Source organism: Doryrhamphus excisus, linkage group LG14 (genome assembly GCF_037039965.1).
Source record: "Doryrhamphus excisus strain RoL-2023G ecotype Guam linkage group LG14, RoL_Dexc_Guam_v1.1, whole genome shotgun sequence".
Classification (NCBI taxonomy): Eukaryota; Metazoa; Chordata; class Actinopteri; order Syngnathiformes; family Syngnathidae; genus Doryrhamphus; species Doryrhamphus excisus.
This window is the reverse complement of record NC_136370.1, coordinates 17284128-17308714: the sequence shown is the minus strand read 5'-3', so window position 1 is coordinate 17308714 and position 24587 is coordinate 17284128. Positions and strand designations below refer to the sequence as shown.

The 24587-nt window shown below is 40.2% G+C and overlaps 1 protein-coding gene across 2 annotated transcripts in view; it reads right to left on the bottom strand.

The window, feature by feature from the left end:
- The window catches only part of unc79 (unc-79 homolog, NALCN channel complex subunit), a 64365-nt gene extending 41431 nt beyond the window's left edge, over positions 1-22934 (bottom strand). The window contains exons 1-12 of one of the 2 annotated variants that reach the window (XM_078796231.1): positions 22792-22934; positions 15948-16068; positions 11392-11705; positions 10538-10708; positions 8575-8670; positions 8336-8391; positions 5236-5365; positions 5060-5124; positions 3183-3271; positions 2934-2974; positions 1764-1792; positions 114-343 (exon numbers count right to left, since the gene is read on the bottom strand). In XM_078796231.1, the coding sequence (XP_078652357.1) occupies positions 114-343; positions 1764-1792; positions 2934-2974; positions 3183-3271; positions 5060-5124; positions 5236-5365; positions 8336-8391; positions 8575-8670; positions 10538-10708; positions 11392-11705; positions 15948-16068; positions 22792-22813 (1364 nt within the window). In that variant the 5' untranslated portion in view covers positions 22814-22934. Of the gene's footprint in view, positions 1-113; positions 455-1763; positions 1793-2933; positions 2975-3182; positions 3272-5059; positions 5125-5235; positions 5366-8335; positions 8392-8574; positions 8671-10537; positions 10709-11391; positions 11706-15947; positions 16069-22791 lie in introns of those variants that run through there. The other variant, XM_078796230.1, reaches the window with a different exon arrangement.
- Positions 22935-24587: the final 1653 nt, after the last annotated feature.

The following is a 24587-nucleotide window of genomic DNA, read 5'->3' as shown; positions in this document are numbered from 1 at the left end:
TTCCTACTCCTTTTGGACATGTGGAACTGTGAACTGCTTATGTGATGCATGTTGACATGAAATCAAACCATTCCCATGACCAATTAACACTATGCCATGAGATGTGAATGCACCTTATAACGGCTTCCACGGTGCAAACGAGCTCCTCTGCCCCGCACTCCCGGGTGTTGATCGGAGGAGGAGAAGTCTGGTACAGATGGGTCTCCGCCGCAGCCCCCACCTCGCTGCTGTGGTGGTTGACATGGCAACGCTTGCAGTAGCGGACAGGCCGGTTACCATGGCGCCCGCAGCAACCGGCCGAGAAGCAGGTGACCACAGCCCTTCTGACGTGAGAGCTACAGTTCTGAGACGACACAGGGGGCCAAGTGAGCGGAGGAAGGACTCAGTCGCTGCACATTTCTGTTGCCTGTCAATCATGTTACATTCAAAGACCTCACGACGAGATTCTTCCAAAGTCTCATAGATCATAATTCTTTTTTTCATATGCGGCTTGTTGACAAACATCCATCTCTCCACATGTGCTGGATTTAAAAAATAGATCTTTTTGAGTCCCCTGCAGTGTCTCAGGTTTCTAAAAATAAAAAGCATGGCACGGGGTTGGGGGGGGCGGGGGGGGGGGGGGGGGAGCATCCTAATCTGATCAGGCTCTAATCTTGTGCCATTAGAGAGATGCAGTTTTCCCGATCAAATTAACATATTTGTTCTCGGACGCTGACGTCTTTGCTTCAATCATCCATCTTTCAGAAAGCTGCTCCAATCCAAGCATGATGCTACATTTCTAAATGTTCACTGTATTTTTTTTTAAAGCGGACGGTGCGTTCAGGGTGGCCGGCGTGACACGCGATGACTTCACAGCGGAAGGAAAGATGCCTCAATTAATAATGAAAGCTCCGGTGTAAATCCTGGTGGGAGTTGAAAGGACTTTCAGGGATGAGTGGTGCAAAACCTGCTGGAAATGTGGGAGAGGATGTGGAATAAATCTGCAGGACAAATCCGGATGGGGGTTTTTGCCCGTTTCCCCTGACAACGCAAAGACGTTGCTTGGATTGATGAGAATCTGCAGATCAATTGCAATCAAATTCCAGGTATCACATTACTGCATCAGACCCTCAGGGATGACTCCATGATAAAATGGAAATGTGAATAATTATAAATAATTTTGGACTTTTTGTCCTTTCAATGCTCCCTTATTATGCAAAATTGCTTTTTTAAATAATTCTATAACATGAATGTGTCACCTCTAAATATCTATTTTTATTCTTTCTCTTTTTTCTTTCACTTTTGAGAGAAGAGGAGCTCAAATGGTGACCTTGAAGGACAAACCTCCCTCCTCATGGACTGCCTCGGACCCCACACCAGCGCACACCACTTCAAAGCACAGGCTTTGCTACACATCTTAAAATAAATCCTATCAGTCAAGTCAGTTACAGACATGACCAACTCGCAGAAAGTCCAACCCATCTCTTGACACCACCAAATACTGCACATTTTGGAGTGGCCTTTTATTGTGGCCACCTCAGTAAATACTCACTAACACTATTTGGCCTTTGGTGATGCATTTTGTATGCATAGATTGTTTAGTTCAGCTCATGAAAAATGGGAACCAAACCAAAAGTGCTACATTGAAGACACATTCATTAGCATTAAAGCTAAAAACAAAATGGCGTGTTCCCAGTAGGGCTTAGCAAAAACTAATGCAAATTGACCTTTAAACAATATTTGACCCGAGTAATTTGAGAGTAACGGGTAATTTGAATGCTTACCTTCTTTTGACAAATGGCTGATATTTCAGCTGCAAGGCAAATTAAGAAAACGATTATATATCATCATGAATAAGAACAATTAGGGATGTCCGATATTGGCTTTTTTGACGAAAACCGATTATGCAACGCTCATTTTCCGATACCGGAAAGGAATGAACTCATATGTGTTGTATACATTCATTCATTTGGGCGAGAGGCGGGTTTCACCCTGGACTGGTGGCCAGCCAATCACAGGGCACATATAGACAAACAACCATTCACACTCACATTCATACCTATGGACAATTTGGAGTCGCTAATTAACCTAGCATGTTTTTGGAATGTGGGAGGAAACCGGAGTACCCGGAGAAAACCCACGCATGCACGGGGAGAACATGCAAACTCCACACAGATTTGGCCGAGGATGGAATTGAACTTGGGTATTCTAGCTGCGAGGCCTGCGTTCTAACCACATTTTTAAATTATTTTTTTTCATTCATTCATTCATTTTGTACCGATTTTCCCTCATGAGCGTCGCGGGTGTGCTGGAGCCTATCCCAGCTGTCTTTGGTTGAGAGGCGGGGGTACACCCTGGACTGGTGGCCAGCCAATCACAGGGCACATATAGACAAACAACCATTCACACTCACATTCATACCTATGGACAATTTGGAGTCGCTAATTAATCTAGCATGTTTTTGGAATGTGGGAGGAAACCGGAATACCCGGAGAAAACCCACGCATGCACGGGGAGAACATGCAAACTCCACACAGATTTGGCCGAGGATGGAATTGAACTTGGGTATACTAGCTGTGAGACCTGCGTGATAACCACATTTTTTAAATATTTTTTTTCATGATCGGGGAAAAAAAATCTGATACCGATATCGCATTTTTATGCAGATATCGGGACGATAATTATCGGACATCCCTAAGGACATATAATACATTCTACGCATTTTATATGATAGCCTTTTCCATATACACCAAGGTTCTTTATGTAGGAGTGACAGTTTCTTGTTCATTTTAATGCCTTGCACAACTAAAGGTAGCGTTGTTCGGATGAATATAATGATGACAACAAAAATACATTCGCTCATACAAGTAGAAAAAAAATATACCTTTAGTTTTACCAGGTATTAAAATGAACAAATATATATGTGAAACCCTGTTTTGTTTGTGAATACTCACCTTGAGGCAAGAGCACATCAACAAGCCATTCGCCGTGGTCTCTAAAAAAAAAAAAAAAAAAGAGATGTGTAAACAACGCTTTACATCCTGGCAACACTCATCACCCACGCACTCAAATAAGATGAATGACATCGGATGGCGAGGGAATTATGTAAGTGATTTTTTTTCCCTTTCGTTAAATACAGGAATAATGAAAGACGTGTTAGGAATGTGATTAATGAAGCAGAGGTCAGGATTTGCGTTGCGTACCCGGCTATACGCTGGCTGCACTCCTCGCATATGTAAAGAGGAGGTGGCTTGTCTCCCAGGGCAACAGAAAGAGTGGGGTCTATACACATCTGCGAGAAGAAAATATGTTATTAATTTGCATCAAAATGCGACAACAGTATCATTTTCACACTGGACCAGGAAGTAAATCCAGGTTTTAATTGTCTTCTATAACAGTGTTTTTCAACCTTTTTTGAGCCATGGCATGTTTTTTTACATTGGAAAAATCTTGTGGCACACCACAAAACCAAAAATGTTCCAAAATGTCACCACGACCTCACACGTGCATCAATAAGTCTATCGGAGGAACAAGGTAGGTGTTGCCACACGGACCAATATTACATTGCTATGCTAGTCTTTACACCACAGACACTCCACAGTAGCCACGTTTTTACATCACCACTTTTTCTCTTTCCGAATCACCTTTCGGGAAACAATGGTATCCATAGAAAGGAATATTCCAATCTCTTGTCTACATGCGCCGTGTGAAAATCAACCAGAATAGTCAATAGGGCATGCCCAGTAAAACGTAAACATCAACATCACGTGATACCGACTTCCCCCGAGTTATTCTTTCACTTGTTGGAATAACTCCGTATTGCCAGTTTTTCGTCTCATCCAGTCTTGAAATTTAGTTTGAATCAAAAACCAACTTTGGTTAGTCCAGTGCCGATTGCTGGCCTCCATTTTTAAAAGTGAAGAACGTCTGGATCTGCGTGTTACGTCATATCTGAGCATGCGCTGAAAGAACGCACCCGGGATCAATTTAAACAGGAAAAGATCAAATTCAATCTTGCTAATATTTTATAATTAAACTCAGGACATGTTTTATATAGATATATATATTTTTTTAATAAAACTGGACTTATGAATAAAGTATAGAAGGGTTTAGATTCTGTTCCACAGATGGCGCTAATGCACACGAAAGCTGCTTGCCAACCGCCAATAAACAACAGAAGAAGAAAAAACCATGAAGAAGAACGCACCCTGACAACTTTCCGTTTGAGCGGGTACAAGATACCTCAATCGGATTGGTTAAAGGAATATTCCATCCCTGTTCAATTCTTTCCGTTTGAGCAAATAAACCAAATGCAATTGGAATATTTGGGTCCATGTATACTATTGACATAATGACTATTGACATAATATTTGCAAATGATGATTAATAAATGTTAATTATAAGAAGTGATATTGGATAATTTCTCACGGCACACCTGACGGTTTTCTCAAGGTACACTAGTGTGCCGCCGCACAGTGCTTGAAAATCACTGTTCTATAACATTAAAAGCAGTCTCTAAACGTATTGATGTGAATGACTACTTACATATGCTGCACTCTGCTCCCTTGCAACCTGTGCTTGGCATAGTGCAGCATGAATTACTGTTCCCCGTATCGCCATCCCTGAGGGCTGCGTGGGGTCACTACTTCCAACTAAGCACAACCAACACCACCACCGTCAACAGCCTCTAGTAATTGAAATCCTTCCCCCAGTCCGTACTCCTACATCATGGCTGCATGGAGGCAGGCCGTGCAAATAAAAGCGAGCTGGTGTTTGTTTGTGTGTGCGAACTAGTAGAGATGTTGATATCATTACAGCTGCCTGGATGTGCACTGATTTATTTAGCGTGGGGCTCACAAAAGCAAACACGGTTGATGTGTGAAGCTGGAACAATCTGCAGCATGCAACATGCAGTCCCTGTGAAGTTCATGCTTGTAAACAACAAAACAAAGCTAGGCTAAAACCATTAAAAAACACACACACTCCTAATAGAAATAGAAATAGAAATAGAAATAGAAATAGAAATAGAAATAGAAATAGAAATAGAAATAGAAATACAGGACATCTTGACTTAGGTCACCTTGACAGCCGGTTTATTGATGGCATTGTGGCACTCAATATGTTGACAGTGAATGGGGTTCCAGGCTGTTAGGAATAAATTTTCCGCAGGGTGGGGGTTGAAAAATGGAGAGCTTTGGTTAGTTCAAGGACACGTACAGAAGATAGATTGACTGAACTGATGAAAGAATATCTCACCAGTGTACTGCAGCCCTCTGTATTCGCTGATGGCTCCTGGTGGCTTCAGGTTGGGCCAGTAATGAAAAAGCATCTGCACCGCCGGAGGCTTGACTTGGGACGGTCCGTAGGATATGACGTACAGAAGGTCCTACACACAGCAAACATGGCAACGCTACACTTGCACGACCTAATAATAACAAACTAGCATGGTTACAGTATGTGAGCAACAGTGCTAGCATTCCACATTTTAGCTGCGTCATGCTACATTTGCAGAATGACTACTTTTAAAGCTACTGTTAGCTTAGCTACATGCTTTCTTTTTATTTTTGACATGTAAACATTTAAGGCCTTTTTTTTGTTTTTCAAAATTGTCCTCTGAAGTTATTCGTGTTTAAAGGTACATGCGGTTTTAGCTAGGCTACATCAGGGCATTGTTCGACGTTGACGTCATTAAAACCCAAAATTTCAAAAACAACATAATTAAAAAGTCAATAAATGAGGATCCTACTCAACTAATTCAACTGTATTTTTCTAAAAAGCGGTGTTATTTTGATAAAATCCACACGGTGCTAATGCTTCTGTGCTAACTTTGAGGCTAGCATTAGGGCTCATTTAGCATAGCAGCTGTTTTCTAGTTTCTTAGTTGTTTTTTGGCGGGGTTTCTCACTGTGACGCTAATGTTAGCGATACTCTAGCTACTTAATTAGCACAGCTACATGGTAGTAGTTTCAGTAATGCATTTGTCGTTAAACTCTTTTAAGACAAAAACGAATGTTGTACTTTTTTTGAATTCTAAATGAGGATCCTACTCAACTAATTTAACTGTATTTTTCTAAAAAGTGGTGTTATTTTTTATAAAATCCACATGTTGCTAAAGCTACAGTATTAGCTTCTGTGCTAACTTTGATGCTAGCATTAGGGCTCATTTAGCATAGCAGTTGTTTTCTAGTTTTTTAGTTGTTTTTTGGTGGGGTTTCTCGCTGTGACGCTAATGACACTCCAGCAATTGACAGTGATATAATTTCAAAAAAATCCACATGGTGCTAAAGCTACGCTATTAGCTTCTGTGCTTTGATTAGGATTAGCATTAGGGCTCATTTAGCATAGCAGTTGTTTTCTAGTTTTTTAGTTTCTCACTGTGATGCCAATGTTAGCGATACTGTAGCTACTTAATTAGCGCAGCTACATGGTAGTGTTTCCATGAATGCATTTGTCGTTTAAACTCTTTTAAGACAAAAATGAATGTTATATTGTTTTATAATTCTAAATAATACCTGCCACACTTCCTGTTTATGCTTCATCAGACACTCCAGCAATTGATAGTGATACAATTTCAAAAACAACATAATTAAAAAGTCAATAAATGAGGATTCTACTCAACTAACTCAACTGTATTTTTCTAAAAAGCGGTGTTATTTTGATCAAATCCACACGTTGCTAAAGCTACGATATTAGCTTTTGTGCTAACTTTGATGCTAGCATTAGGACTCATTTAGCATAGCAGTTGTTTTCTAGTTTTTTAGTTCTTTTTTGGGCGGTTTCTCACTGTGACGCTAAAAAGTCAATAAATGAGGATCCTACTCAACTAATTCAACTGTATTTTTCTAAAAAGCGGTGTTATTTTGATAAAATCCACACGGTGCTAAAGCTCCGGTATTAGCTTCTGTGCTAACTTTGATTAGGATTAGCATTAGGGCTCATTTAGCATAGCAGTTGTTTTCTAGTTTTTTTGTTGTTTTTTGGGCGGTTTCTCACTGTGACGCTAAAAAGTCAATAAATGAGGATCCTACTCAACTAATTCAACTGTATTTTTCTAAAAAGCGGTGTTATTTTGATAAAATCCACATGGTGCTAAAGCTCCAGTATTAGCTTCTGTGCTAACTTTGATTAGGATTAGCATTAGGGCTCATTTAGCATAGCAGTTGTTTTCTAGTTTTTTTGTTGTTTTTTGGGCGGTTTCTCATTGTGACGCTAAAAAGTCAATAAATGAGGATCCTACTCAACTAATTCAACTGTATTTTTCTAAAAAGCGGTGTTATTTTGATAAAATCCACACGGTGCTAAAGCTCCGGTATTAGCTTCTGTGCTAACTTTGATTAGGATTAGGGCTCATTTAGCATAGCAGTTGTTTTCTAGTTTTTTTGTTGTTTTTTGGGCGGTTTCTCATTGTGACGCTAAAAAGTCAATAAATGAGGATCCTACTCAACTAATTCAACTGTATTTTTCTAAAAAGCGGTGTTATTTTGATAAAATCCACACGGTGCTAAAGCGCCGGTATTAGCTTCTGTGCTAACTTTGATTAGGATTAGCATTAGGGCTCATTTAGCATAGCAGTTGTTTTCTAGTTTTTTTTGTTGTTTTTTGGGCGGTTTCTCATTATGACGCTAAAAAGTCAATAAATGAGGATCCTACTCAACTAATTCAACTGTATTTTTCTAAAAAACGGTGTTATTTTGATAAAATCCACACGGTGCTAAAGCTCCGGTATTAGCTTCTGTGCTAACTTTGATTAGGATTAGGGCTCATTTAGCATAGCAGTTGTTTTCTAGTTTTTTTTGTTGTTTTTTGGGCGGTTTCTCATTGTGACGCTAAAAAGTCAATAAATGAGGATCCTACTCAACTAATTCAACTGTATTTTTCTAAAAAGCGGTGTTATTTTGATAAAATCCACATGGTGCTAAAGCTCCGGTATTAGCTTCTGTGCTAACTTTGACTAGGATTAGCATTAGGGCTCATTTAGCATAGCAGTTGTTTTCTAGTTTTTTTTGTTGTTTTTTGGGCGGTTTCTCATTGTGACGCTAAAAAGTCAATAAATGAGGATCCTACTCAACTAATTCAACTGTATTTTTCTAAAAAGCGGTGTTATTTTGATAAAATCCACACGGTGCTAAAGCTCCGGTATTAGCTTCAGTGCTAACTTTGATTAGGATTAGCATTAGGGCTCATTTAGCGTAGCAGTTGTTTTCTAGTTTTTTAGTTGTCCCTGTGACGCTAATGTTAGCGATACTGTAGCTACTTAATTAGCACAGCTACATGGTAGTGTTTTCATGAATGCATTTGTCGTTAAACTCTTTTAAGAAAAACGAATATTATACTGTTTTATAATTCTAAATAATACCTTCCACACTTCCTGTTTATGCTTCATCAGACACTCCAGCAATTGACAGTGATACACTAGAAAAAGAAAAAGCACCAATGAGTGAGGGGGTTAAATGCAGTACATTGACAAAAGTATTGGGACACATCTATGAATTGATTAGTAAACCTTAGCTCCGCCTTTTTAAAATCTTTGTCCAAGAGTCCCAATAATAACAATTTTGCAATAACATATTAAGGGCATTAAATGTGTACGTTTACCTGGATTTGATGTGTACTGCATTGCAATCATGAGCATAGACGAAGCAGACAGATTAACATAGGCCGGGACGCCCCCCTCCCTGCGAGTGGACCCCACTGCAGTTGAAACAGATGAAGACTTCATAGACAAGTCATTTTTGTTCAGGTACGTAGGTTTTATCTAAAGTTTGTCATCTACTTTACTCATTTTTTTTTATCTCATTCAGGTTCTACTGCTTTTCCTGTCCGCGATCAATGCCAGATGATGACTTTGGGTTGGATTCGGACTGGTGGCCAGTCAATCACAGGGTTCACAGGTACTGCATGACAACACTCAATACAATCATAGAGGGAGAGCATCGCTGGGTTGACTTCATATATCGCGCTTTTTACAATTTCATACAATCTGACTTATATTGTTCTATTATTGATGTCAACTTGCTGCTTAAGGCTTTTTGTACTGAGCAGCCCTGCATACAAACTTTTTCCATTCAGGACCGCCTATAGAAAAATATAAGAGAGTCATTTTGATATTCTTCACATTTTCATTCATTAAACACTCTAATATCGATCCAAGGTATTAAATAAAAATACAGGAAAAACGTTGTTGTTTATATGACTAATGGCGCATTTGTTATTGTTTACGGTTTAATTATTGCTATTGCTATTACAGCTAGGAGACCAGGGTTCAATTCCACCCTCGGCCATCTCTGTGTGGAGTTTGCATGTTCTCCCCGTGCATGTGTGGGTTTTCTCCAGGTACTCCGGTTTCCTCCCACATTCCAAAAAAAAACATGCTAGGTTAATTAGCGACTCCAAATTGTCCACTCTCCGGAGTACCTGGAGAAAACCCACACACACACACTGGGATGCATAGCGGAGAATCGAACCCGAACTCCTGACTGTATGGGCGACTATATGCTAACCACCAAAAAAAAAAAAAACGGTCTTGCGCCATTTGGGTACCAACCTTATTCATTCATTCATTCATTTTCTACCGCTGTTCCTCACGAGGGTCGCGGGGGTGCTGGAGCCTATCCCAGCTGTCTCCAGGCAAGAGGCGGGGTACACCCTGGACTGGTGGCCAGCCAATCACAGGGCACATATAGACAAACAACCATTCACACTCACATTCATACCTATGGACAATTTGGAGTCGCTAATTAACCTAGCATGTTTTTGGAATGTGGGAGGAAACCGGAGTACCCGGAGAAAACCCACACAAAACTCCACACAGGGATGGTCAAGAGTGGAATTGAACTCAGGTCTCCTAGCTGTGAGGCCTGCGCGCTAACCACTCAAACACCATGCAGCCCAAAACAGATTTTTTTTAAAAAACATTCATTCATTTTCTACCGCTTTTCCTCACAAGGGTTGCGGGGGTTGCTGGAGCTTATCCCAGCTGTCTTCAGGTGAGAGGCGGGGTACACCCTGGACTGGTGGCCAGCCAATCACAGGGCACATATAGACAAACAACCATTCACACTCACATTCATACCTATGGACAATTTGGAATCGCTAATTAACCTAGCATGTTTTTGGAATGTGGGAGGAAAAACTGGAGTCCCCGGAGAAAACCAGATGCAAACTGTACACAGAGATGGCCGAGGGTGGAATTGAACTTGGGTCTCCTAGCTGTGTGGCCTATACACTGACCACTCGAGCACCGTGCAGCCAGGCTTTGTCATAGAAAAAAAATATGAACATTCATTCATTAATTAATTTTGAGAGAGATGGCCGAGGGTGGAATTGAACCCTGGTCTTCTAGCTGTGAGGTCTGCGCGCTAACCACTCATCCACCGTGCCGCCCGGTACTAACCTTATACTGAACATTTTGTTAAGTACTTTCGGCTTTCGGAGTCGGTATCATTAAAGGTTTGGGTTTCATTTTTAAACCGGATGCCCTTCTTAGGTCAACCCCGGCTTGTCCCCTTACACTTACAGTGGACATATGAACGAGGTACCTTAAACGGGTGATACTTACATATGGCCATAGGCAGGAAAGATGTGCTCAGGTACTCAATGATGTCTTTGTGGAGGAAGGGGGGAAATGTGGCTAAAGTGGAGATCATAGTATAGGGCAAAGTGCTGAGAATGTCGTCACTGAGAAATGGCAGAAGGCAAGTTGTTGTGTAAAATATGGACTGGCCCAGATCTGGTGAGAAAGGGGAGAGAGAGAGGCAAAAAAAAACAAAAAAAAAAAAAAAAAAAGAGACAAGAGAGATACACAGACAACTCATTCAATCAGCTGTCCGTACAGTACTCACATACTGTAAAGCAGCCGCAAAGCTAAAAAAAAAATACATTAGTTATCAGTACAGCAATGAAAAAAAAAAACAAGCTTTTTTGAAAAACTTCTAAAGTTAAAGTTTGCATTCTAGTCAACATGATGAGATTTCATGCTTTCCGGTTATCTTTAACAAGTGGTCAAATATTCATGAGAAATAAGACAAAAAAAAAACAGTGGTAATCATTCCCTGGTGTGGTAACAAATTCAAACTTTGCCTTACAGTATGCGTATGTTTTTTCCAATTTATCATAACTATATTCTCCCACTGCACATAACAAACATGCGGTCGGATATGATGCAGAGAAGAGGCTGGCGTATCCAATGGCTTATGAACGATAAGGTTGACAGGATCCAGCGTGCTTCCCAATCACCCCATGCATCCCACAAGATCCTCAGCGGGACTTCTCTCCATCCCGTTACAAAAAAAGGCCAAAAAAGCAGGAAGTGGCTTCATGCAGGCCAAACGGGCTCGTGGAGGGGAGGAGGAGGAGGAGGAGGAGGAGGAGGATGATGATGACAAACAGTGTTGCACTGGGGCCTTGACTCACCATGCTGACCGTGCTGCAGCAGGGGCACCAGGTCAAGCAGGGTCACGAGGGTCACATAGAGGCCCTGATAGTCCAGAGAGGGGTACTCTGAGAGCTGAGCGTCCCGACTCTGCTGCCCCTGCCCCCCGCGGTCTGACGGGGCATCGCGCAGAACGCTGTAAAGGAGGGAGCGAGTAACTGTAGGGTTGATGGAACTGACTTGTGGTCTTAGAGATGGGGTGAGTGGGAATGGCACAGGAAAAAGACACATGGTCATGGGCACGGCCAAATTGGAAGCTTCCTGGTTCTCCTTCCTGCCTGTGCGGGACAGAATGCTGCTCCGGGGGGTGGGTGGGGGAGGGGGGGGTAGGGGAAGGGAAGTGGGGAACAAGGGAAAAAAAGAGACAACAAAGACACAAAAAAACAGCACATTACATTGAAATGGCACTACAGAGACAGCGTAAATAGAAAAAAACAAACCCAGATAAACCCCACATAGGATGCAGTGTCTCACTATTTTAACTCTATGTCCCCTACTTGGTGCGTTCAAAGTCACTTTAATTCAATTAGTCCGGATTTGTACAAAAAAAAAAAAAAAAAAAAAAAAGTAACAAACATGAGCACAAACTGCGATGATCACTGCATCTCATGCGTATCTGGTGACAAGGAGCAAAAATATAAAAAAAATGGCATGTTTTCAGTGGCAACCCCATACTTCTCCAAAAATTACAAAGAGGGAACACAGCAAAAGTGTCTGCCCCTCAATGGCTGCCATTTTTTTTTTCCCAAATCAGCGACATCGCCGACTGCCATGCAAAGAACGCCAATATATGCAGGAGTGGAATTTGTGCAAAGGTAAAAAAAAAAAAAAAAAAAGTGAAATTTCCTTGTCTTTAGTAGAGGGGAGGGGTTGTCAAGGATGAGAGTGACACCAAATCGTTTTTTTTTTTCGGATAAAATACAGAGGTGACACTTTTGAAACATGCTTCAGCCAGTAATAAACATGTGTGTGAGGTTCGAGATCAAGCGCTCCGATGGGTCACAGCACATGTTTATTGCACCAGAGAAATAATGTCCTTATGCATACAATATGATACTTGCGTCAGTATCATCGGGAGAAATAATGAAATCCAACAGGCATATGGATTCAGGTTTTTTTTTTAAATAAATGTTGCTAATCTACGGTAAAGGAGAAACTAGAATGACAAAGGAATAGGTTGTATCGAAAGGGGGGGAGGGGGGATGACTGGTAACGTTATGTTTGTGAGCTAATGCGGGATGGACAATTGTGTTTGTTGTCCCCATGGGGAAGGTGGTGGACATATTGCGTTTTAAGGGAAAAAAAAAAAAAAAAAAGGAAAAGCTAGTCGGGTTGAGTGTGGGGGGGGGGTGGGGGGAGGGAGAGAGGGCCAGAGAGCTTTGCTCTTTTACTGCAACAAATTATTCAATGACTGGAGATGGTCTAACGGGCAAATAAATGGGCCTATATACATTTAAAAAAAAAAAAGGCTGATGCATCTTTTTGGTAAAAGGTCACTTTCTCGGTAAGTCAGATTCGGGGGAGGGAGGGGGGGTTCAAATATAATTTTTTTTTCACATGAAATGTTTGGGTTTAGCAGCAAAATGCAACATTTGTAAGACTTAGCCCCTTAGAGTTGTACTGTATACATACGGTGGATACAGAAAGTCAACGCAAAATATCACTTTGGTGTCGTTTGTGAAAGATGAGACCACTTCAAATCATTTCCAAACTTTTCAGTGACGTACACACATACTGAATATATATATATATATACATATATATATATATACATATATATATATATATAAGGCTGTCAATTCATGAACATATTTCATCGCAATTAATCAGTCTTGTCCATGGTTAATTCATAATTCATCAACATCAGGATGTGGAATCAAACTTAGGAAAGCAGGAAGTGAACAAATGTAACAAGTTACTGATTGTAAAAGTACCAGATGGAGGGGTAGGATTTAATAAGATTTGCTTCTTCCTACTCCTTTCGGACATGTGGAACTGTGAACTGATTATGTGATGCGTTCAATTGTAATCTGATGCATTTTCAAATGAAATAAAACCATTAAAAAAAAAAAATCATTAAATTCAAAAAATAAAATAAACTTAAATTATTTTTGAAAGGCAGGAAGTGAACAAATGTAACAGTTACTGATTGCAAAAGTACCAGATGGAGGGGTAGGATTTAATAAGCTTTGCTTCTTCCTACTCCTTTTGGACATGTGGAACTGTGAACTGATTATGGGATGCATTCAATTGTAATCTGATGCATGTTCAAATGAAATTAAACCATTAAAAAAAATAATAATAAAAAAATAATAATTTTTAAATAAAAAAAAATAATAAAAAAAAACTTAAATTATATTAGAAAGCAGGAAGTGAACAAAAGTAACAGTTACTGATTGTAAAAGTACCAGATGGAGGGGTAGGATTTAATAAGCTTTGCTTCTTCCTACTCCTTTTGGACATGTGGAACTGTGAACTGATTATGTGATGCATTCAATTGCAATCTGATGCATGTTCAAATGAAATAAAACTATTAAAAAAATATGTAAATAATAAAAATTAAAAACAAAAAAGCGGTAGAAAATGAATGAAAATATTTGTTTAATTAAATAAAAAAATACATTTAAAAAAACTTAAATTATATTAGGAAAGCAGGAAGTGAACAAATGTAACAGTTACTGATTGTAAAAGTACCAGATGGAGGGGTAGGATTTAATAAGCTTTTCTTCTTCCTACTCCTTTTGGACATGTGGAACTGTGAACTGATTATGTGATGCATTCAATTGTAATCTGATGCATGTTCAAATGAAATAAAACTATTAAAAAAAATATGTAAATAATAAAAATTAAAAACAAAAAAAGCGGTAGAAAATGAATGAAAATATTAGTTTAATTAAATAAAAAAAAAATAAAAAAAAACTTAAATTATATTAGGAAAGCAGGAAGTGAACAAATGTAACAGTTACTGATTGTAAAAGTACCAGATGGAGGGGTAGGATTTAATAAGCTTTGCTTCTTCCTACTCCTTTTGGACATGTGGAACTGTGAACTGGACAATGGACAATTTGGAGTCGCTAATTAACCTAGCATGTTTTTGGAATAATGTGGGAGGAAACCGGAGTACCCGGAAAAAAACCCACACATGCACGGGGAGAACATGCAAACTCCACACAGAGATGTCCGAGGGTGGAATTGAACTTGAGTCTCCTAGCTGTGAGGTCTGCAGCCACATTCCAAAAAACATGCTAGGTTAATTAGCGACTCCAAATTGTCCATAGGTATGAATGTGAGTGTGAATGGTTGTTTGTCTATATGTGCCGTGTGATTGGCTGGCGACCAGTCCAGGTTGTGTACCCCACCTCTTTCCCCAAGACAGCTGGGATAGGCTCCAGCACCCCCTCACATTCATACTTATGGACAATTTAGAATCTCCAATGAATTCAATATACCTAAGGAAAATACGCATAAACACAGATCGAACATGCAACGTCCATACAAAAATGTTTAGAAATAATTAATTGTGGTCTCCCCAACCCCTCCCCATCATAATAATAATAATAATATTAATAATTGAAAAGCAGTGCATTGACTTTCTACATCCACTGTAAGTCTCTGTTACATAATCAAGACAATACACAGATTGCATTGTACCTCTGACTTTTTCACTGCCCATTTCTCATCTAAAATACATCATTGATTTGAACCGTGAACGACACGCAGACGCACTCGCACGCATACACTGGACTTGTGCACGCAGAGACACACACACACACACACACACACACGAAAAAGGTACAAACATATACACATAAAACACATGTAGAAATGCACTGATACACACACGTGACATTCACTGTCCAGACCTAAGCTGTCATTTCTAAGCATAATCACATATTTTGCTAATATATTGGTCAGATTAGTATTTTTTTAAAAATAGAAATATTGTTTAATATGCTTCTGAGGAAAGTAGAATATGAATATGCAACAACCAACATTGTATTGTCATGGTTGCAGAATCTTTGTGGTCACTCATATTATAAATAAAATAATAATCTAAAATAATCCCAAATTAATAATAAAGTATGAGCCTACAATAATCCCTCTATTTTTCTAAAATAAGCAAAGATAATTTCTCCATAAAATTCAGAAATATGCTATCATTCCATAAGGAATGACAGCTCTGATGTGGAGAGGGAAAAAATAACATGTTCTTCCTCAGCCTTCACCGCACCCGTGGGAGAGCAGGCTGACCCCCCCCCCCCCCTGCAACCATGGAGCCGCCCTTCGTCGGCCCCTCGGGGAGGAGCACATCGGGCCACACTACAAAAGCGTTCAACCAGCAGCTGACCACTGAATCAATATACCGGCAGCTCTTATTCTAACTACTTCTTTTCCACCTAAATTCACATTAAAGTTAACGGTGTCATTTTTAACCCCTAAAAATATATATATATATATATCTGACCATATAGGAGACTAAAAGATATCAAACATTTTAAAAATATGTTACCTGTTGTCTCCAGAACAGTGTACTTACCTGAGCAGGGTTTGGGAAAAGTATTTCAGTGTGTTTGCAATGTCAGTTCCACTGGGTACTGGGTAAATATTGTGTTGTACGCGGTTGTGATACTCTTGCAAGTATCGTATCTTAGAAGCAACTAGGGACAAAATAAAGAGCAGAATAACAAGCCGGTTAACAATCGAGAGATATTATCACATTTTTAAATGTTATATGAACAATGGTTTGAAATGGGTTTGAGCACAAGATCGAGAACCTTGTTTTTTTAATGCACAAGATTAGTCCATAGGTATGTATGTGAGTGTGAATGGTTGTTTGTCTATATGTGCCCTGTGATTGGCTGGACACCAGTCCAGGGTGTACCCCGCCTCTCGCCTGAAGACAGCTGGGATAGGCTCCAGCACCCCCCCGCGACCCTCGTGAGGATAAGCGGTAGAAAATGAATGAATAATAAGGGCCGGCACGGTGGGTGAGTGGTTAGCGCGCAGACCTCACAGCTAGGAGACCAGGGTTCAATTCCACCCTCGGCCATCTTTTTGTGGAGTTTGCATGTTCTCCGGGTACTCCGGTTTCCTCCCACATTCCAAAAACATGCTAGGTTAATTAGCAACTCCAAATTGTCCATACGTATGAATGTGAGTGTGAATGGTTGTTTGTCTATATGTGCCCTGTGATTGGCTGGCCACCAGTCCAGGGTGTACCCCGCCTCTCGCCCGAAGACAGCTGGGATAGGCTCCAGCACCCCCCGCGACCCTCGTGAGGATAAGTGGTAGAAAATGAATGAAAAAAAATTTTTTTTAATGTGGTTAGAACGCAGGCCTCGCAGCTAGGAGACCCAAGTTCAATTCCACCCTCATCCATCTCTGTGTGGAGTTTGCATGTTCTCCCCGTGCATGCGTGGGTTTTCTCCGGGTACTCCGGTTTCCTCCCACATTCCAAAAACATGCTAGGTTAATTAGCGACTCCAAATTGTCCATAGGTATGAATGTGAGTGTGAATGGTTGTTTGTCTATATGTGCCCTGTGATTGGCTGGCCACCAGTCCAGGGGGTACCCCGCCTCTCGCCTGAAAACAGCTGGGATAGGCTCCAGCACCCCTCGCAACCCTCGTGAGGATAAGCGGTAGAAAATGAATGAATGAATGAGTTCTCCTCCTGTTTTGTGTGGAAGTGGTAACTTTTTGGCTTCTTATTTTGTCTTTCCCCACCCTCGGCCATCTCTGTGTGGAGTTTGCATGTTCTCCCCGTGCATGCGTGGGTTTTCTCCGGGTACTCCGGTTTCCTCCCACATTCCAAAAACATGCTAGGTTAATTAGCGACTCCAAATTGTCCATAGGTATGAATGTGAGTGTGAATGGTTGTTTGTCTATATGTGCCCTGTGATTGGCTGGCCACCAGTCCAGGGTGTACCCCGCCTCTCGCCCAAAGACAGCTGGGATAGGCTCCATTATACTCGAAACCCTAGTGAGGATAAGCGATAGAAAATGAATGAATAATAAGGGATGAAACAGGCTGTACGGCGGATGAGTGGTTAGTGCGCAGGCCTCACACCTAGAAGACCTGAGTTCAATTCCACCCTAATCCATCTCTGCGTGGGTTTTCTCCGGGTACTCCGGTTTCCTCCCACATTCCAAAAACATGCTAGGTTAATTAGCGACTCCAAATTGTCCATAGGTATGAATGTGAGTGTGAATGGTTGTTTGTCTATATGTGCCCTGTGATTGGCTGGCCACCAGTCCAGGGTGTACCTCGCCTTTCGCCCGAAGACAGCTGGGATAGGCTCCAGCACCCCTCGCGACCCTCGTGAGGAAAAGCGGTAGAAAATGAATGAATGATAATAATAACAAGAGAAAGTGATCAGATAGTTGAATACAAATGTAAATAATGGAAAGTTATATTTTGATTGATGTAAGAAATACACTGTAATGTTTCATATATTTGCCCTAATTCAAAAAAAAAAAAAAAAGAGGCTGTGTTTTCATCTTCATGTGACCTTTCTCGCTCTTTCTACGAGGTTACAGGAAGCCGGAGGGAAGGCGCTAGCCCGACGCTTCCAGCAGTAAACAAAATGGAGCACTAGTTGCCTATTCAGTCTTTCAATTGTTTTTCAATGTACTATGCTTTAGATTCATATACTTCATTATACACTAAATAGGACTTTAATTAGGATTTCATTCCACTACTGCATGGCGTTAAATATTTGAGTGATTTAGTGAGTATGGTCACCGTACTGTGACTAAAATAAGAAATCCAGCTGTATTTATGCTTAATATTGAGGTACAATATTACCACATTATCATTGTGGTAACGCTGAGCATCAAGTATTCATATACTAATATTGTGTTGTGTTGTTATGCTGTATTTATACACTCATACATACATTTTTTTATCCTCACTAAGGTCACTGGGGATGCTGGAGCCTATCCCAGCTGACTTAAAGCGAGAGGTGGAGTATATCCTTGGACTGGTGGCCAGCCAATCACAGGGCACATATAGACAAACAACCATTCACACTCACATTCATATCTATATGGATAATTTAGAAACCCACGTACTCAAACTCCACACATAGATTCCCAAGCAGGGATTCGAACCCAGGTCTCCTCTAGTGAATAGTAAGCCATTATAGGGTTCTACTCCATTTATACTTGAATGAAGTAAGTATTCACAACAACACCTTTCTGGTTTAACTGTTTTTGGCGTCATTTTCAATACTTTTTTAACATAACACTGGATAGTATGTGGCTGCACAGTGGTTAAGTGGTTAGGACCGCTAGGAGACCCAAGTTCAATCGGCCATCTCTGTGTGGAGTTTGCATGTTCTCACCGTGCATGCATGGGTTTTCTCCGGGTACTCCCACATTCCAAAATCGCTTATCCTCACGAAAGTCGCAGGGGGTATGCTGGAGCCTATCCCAGCTGTCTTCGGGCGAGAGGCGGGGTACACCTTGGATTGGTGGCCAGCCAATCACAGGGCACATATAGACAAACAACCATTCACACTCACATTCATACCTATGGACAATTTAGAAACCCATGTACTCGAACTCCACACATAGATTCCCAAGCAGGGATTCAAACCCAGGTCTCCACTAGTAAATAGTAAGTCATTATAGGGTTCCACTCGCTAATTGACCTAGCATGTTTTTGGAATGTGGGAGGAAACCGGAGTACCCGGAGAAAACCCACGCATGCACGGGGAGAACATACAAACTCCACACAGAGATGGCCGAGGGTGGAATTGAACCCGGGTCTCCTAGCTGTGAGGTCTCAGCCGCCGTGCAGCCACATTCCAAAAACATGCTAGGTTAATTAGCGACTCCAAATTGTCCATAGGTATGAATGTGAGTGTGAATGGTTGTTTGTCTATATGTGCCCTGTGATTGGCTGGCCACCAGTCCAGGTTGTACCCCGCTTCTCGCCCTGAAGACAGCTGGGATAGGCTCCAGCCCCCCCCCCCCATGTGACCCTTGTGAGGATAAGCGGTAGAAAATGAATGAATGAATGAATTAATGTTTTCCTAGAGGGGCTGCATAGTGAACGAGTGGTTAGCACACAGGCCTCACAGCTAAAAGACCCAAGTTCAATTCCACCCTCCCACATTCCAAAAACATGCTAGGTTAATTAGCGACTCCAAATTGTCCATAGGTATGAATGTGAGTGTGAATGGTTGTTTGTCTATATGTGCCCTGTGATTGGCTGGCCACCAGTCCAGGGTGTACCTCGCCTTTCGCCCGAAGACAGCTGGGATAGGCTCCAGCACCCCTTGCGACCCTCGTGAGGAAAAGCGGTAGAAAATGAATGAATGATAATAATAACAAGAGAAAGTGATCAGATAGTTGAATACAAATGTAAATAATGGAAAGTTATATTTTGATTGATGTAAGAAATACACTGTAATGTTTCATATATTTGCCCTAATTCAAAAAAAAAAAAGAGAGGCTGTGTTTTCATCTTCATGTGACCTTTCTCGCTCTTTCTACGAGGTTACAGGAAGCCGGAGGGAAGGCGCTAGCCCGACGCTTCCAGCAGTAAACAAAATGGAGCACTACTTGCCTATTCAGTCTTTCAATTGTTTTTCAATGTACTATGCTTTAGATTCATATACTTCATTATACACTAAATAGGACTTTAATTAGGATTTCATTCCACTACTGCATGGCGTTAAATATTTGAGTGATTTAGTGAGTATGGTCACCGTACTATGACTAAAATAAGAAATCCAGCTGTATTTATGCTTAATATTGAGGTACAATATTACCACATTATCATTGTGGTAACGCTGAGCTTCAAGTATTCATATACTAATATTGTGTTGTGTTATTATGCTGTATTTATACACTCATACATACATTTTTTTATCCTCACTAAGGTCACTGGGGATGCTGGAGCCTATCCCAGCTGACTTAAAGCGAGAGGTGGAGTATATCCTTGGACTGGTGGCCAGCCAATCACAGGGCACATATAGACAAACAACCATTCACACTCACATTCATATCTATATGGATAATTTAGAAACCCACGTACGCAAACTCCACACATAGATTCCCAAGCAGGGATTCGAACCCAGGTCTCCTCTAGTGAATAGTAAGTCATTATAGGGTTCTACTCCATTTATACTTGAATGAAGTAGGTATTCACAACAACACCTTTCTGGTTTAACTGTTTTTGGCGTCATTTTCAATACTTTTTTAACATAACACTGGATAGTATGTGGCTGCACAGTGGATAAGTGGTTAGGACCGCTAGGAGACCCAAGTTCAATCGGCTATCTCTGTGTGGAGTTTGCATGTTCTCACCGTGCATGCATGGGTTTTCTCCGGGTACTCCCACATTCCAAAATCGCTTATCCTCACGAAAGTCGCAGGGGGTATGCTGGAGCCTATCCCAGCTGTCTTCGGGCGAGAGGCGGGGTACACCCTGGACTGGTGGCCAGCCAATCACAGGGCACATATAGACAAACAACCATTCACACTCACATTCATACCTATGGACAATTTAGAAACCCATGTACTCGAACTCATTCAAACCCAGGTCTCCACTAGTAAATAGTAAGTCATTATAGGGTTCCACTCGCTAATTGACCTAGCATGTTTTTGGAATGTGGGAGGAAACCGGAGTACCCGGAGAAAACCCACGCATGCACGGGGAGAACATGCAAACTCCACACAGAGATGGCCGAGGGTGGAATTGAACCCGGGTCTCCAAAAACATGCTAGGTTAATTAGCGACTCCAAATTGTCCATAGGTATGAATGTGAGTGTGAATGGTTGTTTGTCTATATGTGCCCTGTGATTGGCTGGCCACCAGTCCAGGTTGTACCCCGCTTCTCGCCCTGAAGACAGCTGGGATAGGCTCCAGCCCCCCCCATGTGACCCTCGTGAGGATAAGCGGTAGAAAATGAATGAATGAATGAATTAATGTTTTCCTAGAGGGGCTGCATAGTGAACGAGTGGTTAGCACACAGGCCTCACAGCTAAAAGACCCAAGTTCAATTCCACCCTCGGTCATCTCTGTGTGGAGTTTAAATGTTCTCCTCATCATTCCCCGTTTCCTCCCACATTCCAAAAACATGCTAGGTTAATTAGCGACTCCAAATTGTCCATAGGTATGAATGTGAGTGTGAATGGTTGTTTGTCTATATGTGCCCTGTGATTGGCTGGCCACCAGTCCAGGTTGTACCCCGCCTCTCGCCCAAAGACAACTGGGATAGGCTCCAGCACCGCCTCAAAATGAATGAATGAATATATAGTATGTCTGTACCTAATGCCTGATTATTAATTTATTATCCTTTTCGGACTCACAAGTGAGCTGGAGTCTATCCCAGATGACTTTCAAGCTTGGGGTTGAACATCAGGGCACATATAGACAAACAAACATTAACCTATGGGAAATTTACAGTATCCAATTCCATGCTAAGTATCAATAATAGTATATAAACACACTATGAACACATGACATCACTGACCACTAATCAGAATCATCAGCACAACTTTTAACCACTTAACATCAAGTGGTCTAGTGGTTAGCGCGCAGACCTCACAGCTAGGAGACCAGGGTTCAATTCCACCCTCGGGCATATCTGTGTGGAGTTTGCATGTTCTCCCCCGTGCATGCGTGGGTTTTCAAATTCCCCCCCAAAAAACATGCTAGGTTAATTAGCGACTCCAAATTGTCCATAGGTATGAATGTGAGTGTGAATGGTTGTTTGTCTATATGTGCCCTGTGATTGGCTGGCCACCAGTCCAGAATGTACCCCGGCCTCTCGCCCTGAAGACAGCTGGGATAGGCTCCAGCGACCCTCGTGAGGAAAAGCGGTAGAAAATGAATGAATGAATGTTAATTAAATAAATGTATATGAATATATGATATTATGCATAAATACAGTAGTTTCCCACGTGTTCAAATGCAAAAAAAAAATAATAAAAAGGCTTCAGGATATTCCGGCATATTAATGACCAATCTTAATGCCACCATATTGCTGAAGGGAAGAATCCACCGGGTCGACCTTGACAAGCATGCAGCATTTTCGGATTTGCGTGTGTGTTAAATTTATATTTAGCAATCAATAATTTAAAAAAAAACATGAAAATAATCGACGGGGTTATTGTAAGACGCAAAGAAATGCGCAGGAGGCGTAAGGAAGGAAGGAAGGAAAAGGAAAAGGAAACACACACACCGAGTCCTCCAGCCTTTCTCTGCAGTGTAAGGACGTGTTGCAAGGTGCCTTGGCAACCGAGATCCTCTCATCATCACCAAGGACAGCTCCCCCCTCCCTCATTCGCTCTATTGCTTTCAGTCCCCCCCCCCCCCCTCCGAAGAAAATGATAAATAATTTTAAAAAAATAATAAGCAAATACTTACATTGCTCTGCCTTGGTGGACATTGCGGAGACACTTGTGGAGACATAAAAGCCACACTGTCAAATTGTTTTGGCAATTTTTTACCCCCCCTTCCTCGTTATGTGTGTGTGTGTGTGTGTGTGTGTCCCTCCGTGGTGGAAAAGTGAACACTCTCTCTCTCCTCCTCTCTCTCTCTCTCTCTCTCTCTCTCTTGGCTTGATTGTACCATTGCACACCGTGGATTTGTGCACTATTTTTGGTCGCTTTTCCCGCCTGCTTTTAGCCATATTAAAAAAAAAAAAAAAAAACAACACCGCTCTCGTAAAATTATAATTTCGATTATAATAATGTGATTCCTTTTTGCGTGGGAGTGAAAAAAGAAGAGAGAAAAGCGTGTTGTGCGGCTCCCGCAAACACACCTTTTTTTTCCCAAATGGACTCATCCTGCGTTGACACGTTGTCATTCAAATCCAACATCAAACCCTTTTTAAAAACATGGTTGGAATGATTTAATAGAGTTGGAATACTGTGAGGTTTTGGACTCAATTATTTTTATTCCTTCCATGTGTAGGTGTAGTAGTACTGTATGTACATTGCCGGGTACTGTAGTACTTGTATGTACATTGCCAAACGTTCAACAGATGGTTGTTGTATAAGCTTAATAAATACTTTGGTTGGATGTATGTAGCCTGCAGTGGCGTCATTAGGCCTATTTTATTAATAGTATATTCATTATATATTATATATATATATAATTTAAATTAATTGATTGAATTAATTTTTTTTACATTTTTATTGATATTATTTATTTATTTATTACAAAAAACTCTATTTTTTTATTATTTTATTTTGTACAAAAAAAAACAGACAAAATCAGGCTAATAAGCAAGTCAATAAGCAGGCTAATACTAGCCTACTACTACTACTACTACTACTACTACTACTACTACTACTACTAGTAGTAGTAGTAGTAGTAGTAATAATCAGAAGAATAATAATGATGATAGTAATAATAATAGGCTAATTAATAATATAATAATGATTATTATATTTTATTAATAGTATATTAATTATATTATATATCTATTAATAATATATTATATATTATTTTATATGTTAATATATTTAATTAAAATTAATTGATTGAATTAATTGATTTTTTTTTACATTTTTTTTATATTATTTATTTATTTATTTTTTACCCAAAAAAATCTTACAAATTTCATATAATAGGGCAAAATCAGGCTAATAAGCAAGTCAATAAGCAGGCTAATACTAGCCTACTACTACTACTACTACTAGCAGTAATAGTAGGAGTAGTAGTAATAATCAGAAGAATAATAATGATGATAGTAATAATAATAGGCTAATTAATAATATAATAATGATTATTATATTTTATTAATAGCATATTAATTATATATTATATTATATGTATATACTATTTATATATTATATTAATATATTTAATTAAAATAATTGATGGAATTAATAGATTTTTTTAAAAAAATTATTGATATTATTTATTTATTTTTTACAAAAAATAAATCTTACAAATTTCATATAATAGGGCAAAATCAGGCTAATAAGCAAGTTACTAGCCTACTACTACTACTACTAGTAGTAGTAGTAGTAGTAATAATCAGAAGAGAAATAATCATGATAGTAATAATAATAGGCTAATTAATAATATAATAATGATTATTATATAATTGATCACTGTGTACTTGTGTATATTTAATGGTGGACTAAAACAATTGAGTATCTCTACTAAATTTGTCCAAAAGTGGGAAAGTTATATTCCGGTTCTTGTTCCTT